This window comes from Beta vulgaris, chromosome 1 (genome assembly GCF_026745355.1).
Source record: "Beta vulgaris subsp. vulgaris cultivar EL10 chromosome 1, EL10.2, whole genome shotgun sequence".
Classification (NCBI taxonomy): domain Eukaryota; kingdom Viridiplantae; phylum Streptophyta; class Magnoliopsida; order Caryophyllales; family Amaranthaceae; genus Beta; species Beta vulgaris.
This window is the reverse complement of record NC_079202.1, coordinates 45079197-45085506: the sequence shown is the minus strand read 5'-3', so window position 1 is coordinate 45085506 and position 6310 is coordinate 45079197. Positions and strand designations below refer to the sequence as shown.

Sequence of the window (6310 nt, the reverse complement as noted above, 5' to 3'; positions counted from 1 at the left end):
CGACTTTTAGTTCATAGAAGTGTTATAGAATATAAGCTTATAAACGTTAAACTCTAGATGGTACACATACATCAGACATTGGAATTAACCTTGGATGTAGGAATATCTAGAATCTAGATACACCTGAGGCTTGAGAGTTGAGGGTGTGTAAGAAATTATAAGGAACACACACCCAGTGACTAGACCAACTTCTACCTTGCGATTTGCCACAATAAGAATATGGCTCTGCTACGAAACTGAGCTCCTAATGCACAAGTACGGACTATTAAAAGCATAAATAGTTCAATCGCTATTTCAATCACCACAGCAAGACCAAGCCAGAGGAAATATGTGCTGCTCGAGGATAATTAACAAAGAGAGGCAAATTAGCGAATATAGATTAACAGCATATACAAGGTCTGAATCAGTTTGTTAACGAATACAACACTTACTATGCATCATCAGATCCTAATTTAGACCTGACAATGAATCCAATGACAAAGGCTTCTACAATCTTCAGTACTTGCATAAATCGAACACCATCTCCTCCGTACACATACTTGCAAGATGCATAGTGGTCCAAAAATAAGCCTATCCTCTGGCCCCATATACAAAAGGGGAAAAACCACCCACAAAGATGAGAACAGGCTACACAGCTATGCGACCTTTACAACCAGAAAAAGAAAAAAGACATAAGAAAATAGATCAGCCACTAGATACACATAATGAGACCATGCTATGACATATCTTCATGGTAGAGGTGAAGCCCAAGTCCCAAACGTGCACAGGCTCGACGAAATGCCATTGCTTCAGCCTTCTGTACCGCATCTCCATAGCCTTTTTCTTTCAGTGAAGCAGTTCCTGTTGATTCCCTATAAATCTATTTGTTGATAGAGAAAAAAAAAAAGGGGAAATTGATGTCAGTACCATCTCATCTTGGGTGAAAGAATGTAGAACAGAAGCATATGAAATATAGATGATAGACGAAATGATGTGTTCAAATCAAGAATGAACTCCATCACAAGTAGTTACACACTTACACTTAACCATGTAAATTAGCAGTGTTTACACTGGCTTAACCTGAGTAAATTATGGTTATCTTGTCGGTCTCCATCAAACTACACCAACAAACTGTGAGGTTACGGCACCATTTCAATTCTTTAGTTATGCCCACACTCTAATACGAGAAGTTCCTACTTAGCAATGTCAATAAATTCCCTTTTCTAACTGCAAAACAGCATTTTGTGACTCATTCATTACTACTTTAGTGAAGCAAGAAGACAAACTGCAATTTGTTACTCATACACTGCTACTTTAGTGAAGCAAGAAGGACCATGGTGGTAAGCTCTATCACCTAGCAACTTTGAAGCCAAGAGCTTAATTATTTCCATCCCCAAGTAAAGAAGATTTCGTTAGTGGGTGAATGAGAATACCTGTCCATACATGAGGCAGTACATGTAGGTATCTCCAAAAAGAATTGCTCACAACTTCCGTTCCAAATAATAGTGCTTTCCAAGATAAACAACTGACATATTCACGTTATAGGTCGTTGACAAGCTCAATGGTGTAATGTTTTATGAAACTAATGATTGTTCTCCCACAACTAGTTCTAGAGACTCATTTTTCTGTTGTGAGAGGCTTTGCCAAAGTTAATTATGGAGGAGTAAGATGCAATCTAAGAGATATGGTCCAGGACCTCAACCCACTGCCATACGGCATACACAAGGGAAATCCACCAAAACTCCTTGATACTGGTGCAGATTGCTTTATAACAAGTTGCTCCAGCCTAATTTAGTGTGTTTTAATCCAAGATTTGTCCCACAATTATTTTAGCTCCTTGTATTGTCTGTCACTAAACACCTTAGACTAATTCTAAAGCAGATATTAGATTTAGCCAAGTGAGTGTGTGACCGTGAAGCTAGGTGAATAAGTAGAAAGCAACGAGTACAATTGCAAGCAAAAAGAAAAAAAGTTCACTAGTGAAAGTGAGTATATACTTTAGTAGTCCTTCCCAGAAAAAAAAAAGTGAGTACATACTTTAGTAGGGTATCCCAAGGTATATATAGTGAAAGTGTCCTATAAAATCTTGCATACATTGTAAAGTACTTCCTCTATTTCAAAATACTTGACAGACTTTTTCGAACACGCTTGACGACACATAACTTTAACCATTAATATCTCTAATTCTCTACATGAAAAAATCATAAAAGTTGATATTATGAAACTATATAGAGAGACGAATCTAACAAGATCCCACATAACTATAATTTTCCATCCGTAAAATTACAAAACACGGTCAAAAGAGAGCGTGAATAGTGCAAAAGGCAAACCATGGAGGAAGTATTTTGTTGGGTAGCATAAAGTTATTTTGTTTACTTTGACATGTTAAGTTTAGCAAATTTTGACCATCAAAGTTAAATGCGACAAATTGATTTGAAACACGAGCATTAATCGATTATGCAACACTAATTCTTGTAATTGACTCTTAATGAAGAAAGCAGTGGCATATAACCATGTGACGAAGAACAAGATTATGAGAGCAAAAGGAATCTTGCTTCAGGAAAATGGTTTATCAAGGTCAGCTTGAGGAGTCCCATACTCGGAGATTCAATAGTGGCAAACTTTTCATATTCAAATATTTAAAGTGACCAGCACTCCTAATCGAAACCTTTTAGCAATCCAGCAAGAATTGCAGGGGAGATAGTAAGAAGATATACCTCAGCATCAGTTCCATGAAGTGTAACGCGATAAACAACAGTTACAGATTCACCATCAGCTGAGTATATGATATTCCGAACCTCACCAGACCATTCTGATAGGCATAAAACAAAACATAAATAAGTTCCATACTTCCATGAAACAAGAATCACCTAAATTAGCACAAAACTAATACATTGCTGAATACCTGGAGCATGCAAGTTCATAATTCGATTCACAATATGCCTACAAAACACCACACAACCAACAATTAGTCTCACAATTAGAAAATAATCTTAAATCTCAAACATAAAACACACCCAAAGAGACCCAAAATGCCCTAAGCCCCCTAAGGCCCGGTAAATTAGACACATTGCCTGACATTATCACAGAAAAATCAACCAATTTGCGACCAAATTTGGAACTACAATAATAAGAAATTTAAGTAATTTTACATTTGTGCGAACAAAAACTACATAAAGGAGGAAAGACCCAAGTAAATAAACACTCTTTTGAGTTTTGACACTATTCTACTATAAACACTTACTCCCTTCTTTTTCTTTGCAACAATTGAGTTTTTACGCTTGTCAATACACACAACTATTAATATCTTTAATTATCTTCTAGAAAAAATTATAAAAATTTGATATTTTGAAAAGTATATATCGACATGAATCTAACAAGACCCCATCGACTATATGAGAGGGATGGGTGAATAGTGTAAAAATTCCATTGTTGCAATAGAAAAAGAACGAAAGAAGCATATAAGCCCGAAAATGGTTGGGCGTTCCAAAAACATGAAAGAAAAACCAATAAGTTGCAATATTACCATGGAATATATTTGATAGAATAGCCATCTTCAGAGCGGACACTAATGAGAGAATCAGGGACTTTTTTGTTAAGTTGTTTGAGAGTTTCAGACATGGGTTTGCTAATTCCTTCAGTGGGTATCTCATCATCTTCTTCTTCTTGTCTCCCTTTTCTTCTTTCTCTCTCTTCATTTTTATCATAAGTAGTTGCATTTGCATAGCCTAATTTCTGCAACTGTGCACAGGCGCAGGGTTTGAGAAGAGATGGTGCTGATGAAGTTGGAGAGATGTGATTTAGGAATGATGATGAACCGATAATTGCCGTTGATCTTCTTAGGGTTTCGAAGATTGACGACGTCATTTCACTCTGCAACTGTTAAACCCTTTTGAGTCTTTCTGAATTCCCAGGAGAAAGAGGGTTTGAAGATTTGAATTGAGTCAGAGTGCTAAAATTGCCCTTCTTTTAAGGAATTTTATATCATTACACCCATGTTTAGGTGTTGCCGTGTTTATACTTTTATATAGGAATTTGAATTTTTTCCTTCAATAATGCCAAAAAGGGGATTAATTCCCAAAATGTGCCACAAAAAATTTTATTTCCCTGCGTACCGTCCACGTAGGACGGCACGCGAAAAAAAGTTTTTTTTTTGTTTTAGCGGAGGTAAACCGCTACTCGGAGTAGCGGTTTACTTCAAACAAAACCGCTACTCCGAGTAGTGGTTCTTTCACATAAACCGCTACTCCGAGTAGCGGTTTAAATGAATGAACCGCTACTCGGAGTAGCGGTTTTGTTCCCCGGGTCCAAAACACCAGTAAACCGCTACTCCGAGTAGCGGTTCATTCACATAAACCGCTACTCGGAGTAGCGGTTTTGTACCCATTACACCACTCACTGCATTGTTTCCACATAACTGGCCAAGTGCCAGAAAGGCAAAAAAAATCCAGCAATCCCAAACAAGCATCCAACCTGCAATTCCAGCAATTCCAAACAATTATCCAACCTCCAATTTCAACATTATCCAACCTGCAATTTCAGCACCAAATTCTATTCAACAACACCAAATATAAGCCACACATTGATCACCCATCACCAAGTTCATCCACATTCAAATGTATGTAAAAAAAATTTAGTTACAAGTTAGATTGAGAAAATATGTCAATCACAAACAAAGTTTAAAATGTAACATAATGTTAACTAACTACATAAACAATAAATGAAACTGCTAAAACCCTCTCTTCTTCTTTTGTGAAGGTGTAGATGAGCTAGGTGTGGTCTCATGAGTCTTTGCAATGGCATCAAGAGAAGGGGGAGTAGTGTCAGAACGTCGTCGATAGGCCCTCTGACTGACTGGAGGTGAAAGCAAAGCTGTCGTGGTAGATATATGGGCAGCAGACGTAGAAGATGTAGAAGTCGATGTATATCTAGCAGAAGTAGGCACGCCTTGTACGATGTGGCCATGTCCAGCTCGGCCAACAGCATCAACACACAATCCCCTCATAGTCTGCAATGTCTGCGCATACAACTCACGCACCATATCTGGAGGCAATGACTCAGAAGCCTCTAGTATAGTACCGCACCTATGAGCAATATCAGATAAAGTATGTGCCTGAATAGAAAGAAAAATACATATTATATAGTCGTATAAATAAATAAAAGTGCAAAAAAAAAATCAGTGAACTTACCAGTACTATATCTGCAGACGCAGGCTGATAATGTGTAGAAGGTGGTCGCCTCGATGGATTCGTCAGGCGTAACCTCGTGATGCGACGAAACCATATCATATACTCCTCAAAGGCATGAGTACGACCACTAAAAGGAGTGCCCTAAACTATGTGTCCCTCGCGCTCATCCCAATGTGCAATGTAAGGTCGATGTCTGAGCGGATAGTTCTTGTTCTTCGACCTCCGATCTATGGCATGAAGGGTTGTGCTCGTATCAGAAGGTGCTGGAATCGTCGGCTCGAATCCAAACTGGCGCATAACTCGACCAGGGAAATGGAACTCTACAATGTCGAAACAGATAAGTGGGGACACTGTGCGCCATACATGTCGATCAACTCGACATATAGCAGGTAACAACGCCAGTCTCGCATCAGTATATGGCTGCCAAGTCATCTACAAAAAATAGAATCTTATAAATATTAGGCAAAAGAAGAGTCTACCAATGTATATAAGTTAGGCAAGTACGACCCTATGTACCTGCTCGTCCGTCTGATGGTCAAGTGCATCCCTGTAGTAAGGAAGCCCACCTGCTGTGTGGGACCTAGTGATGTGTACTCGAAGCCAACTGAAAAGAAATATACGTTATTATCCATGAGAAAAATGAAACTAAATAATGTCAACAAATGTGAGACATTGAATATTACCTGACAGCTAAGGGGTCAAGCCCCGGAACATGATGGGAGCCTAAAATAGGAACGACCTCGTCAAACTGTGGAGGTGGGTCCCGCACCCTCGAAATCCGAGGTCTGCCAATGTGTATGTGCTCCCATGCCCAAATCTGTAACAACAACACAGGGCCACCTAACTCCCTCGCACCCCTCTGTGATGCCCGACATAGCTGCCGATACAGGTATGCAAGGGTCGCACTACCTTAACTATATGTCCCTGCTACGTCGAGATCAGCTAAAAGTGGGAGATAAAGAACCTGGACTGCATCTCCACTCTTGTCGGCAAAAAGAATGGACCCCATCAACGCAAGAATGTAAGCCCGGGCAAATCGTTGTACTGTCACCTCATCAGCATCATTCGGCAACAAGAAAAAATGTTGCCGAAGCCATGTCAATCTCAAAGACGAACCCTGGAGAACTTTGGGCTCGTTCTCC

The 6310-nt window shown here is 39.2% G+C and overlaps 1 protein-coding gene across 1 annotated transcript; it reads right to left on the bottom strand.

Moving 5' to 3' along the window:
• Positions 1-347: 347 nt before the first annotated feature.
• On the bottom strand, positions 348-3986 carry LOC104892891 (hypothetical protein). The gene is made up of 4 exons (XM_010678917.4): positions 3506-3986; positions 2885-2922; positions 2697-2791; positions 348-859 (listed from the first exon to the last, which is right to left on the bottom strand). Exons 1-4 carry the CDS (start codon positions 3844-3846, stop codon positions 716-718), a joined length of 618 nt encoding a protein of 205 aa, XP_010677219.1. The 5' UTR covers positions 3847-3986; the 3' UTR covers positions 348-715.
• Between the last annotated feature and the right edge of the window lie 2324 nt (positions 3987-6310).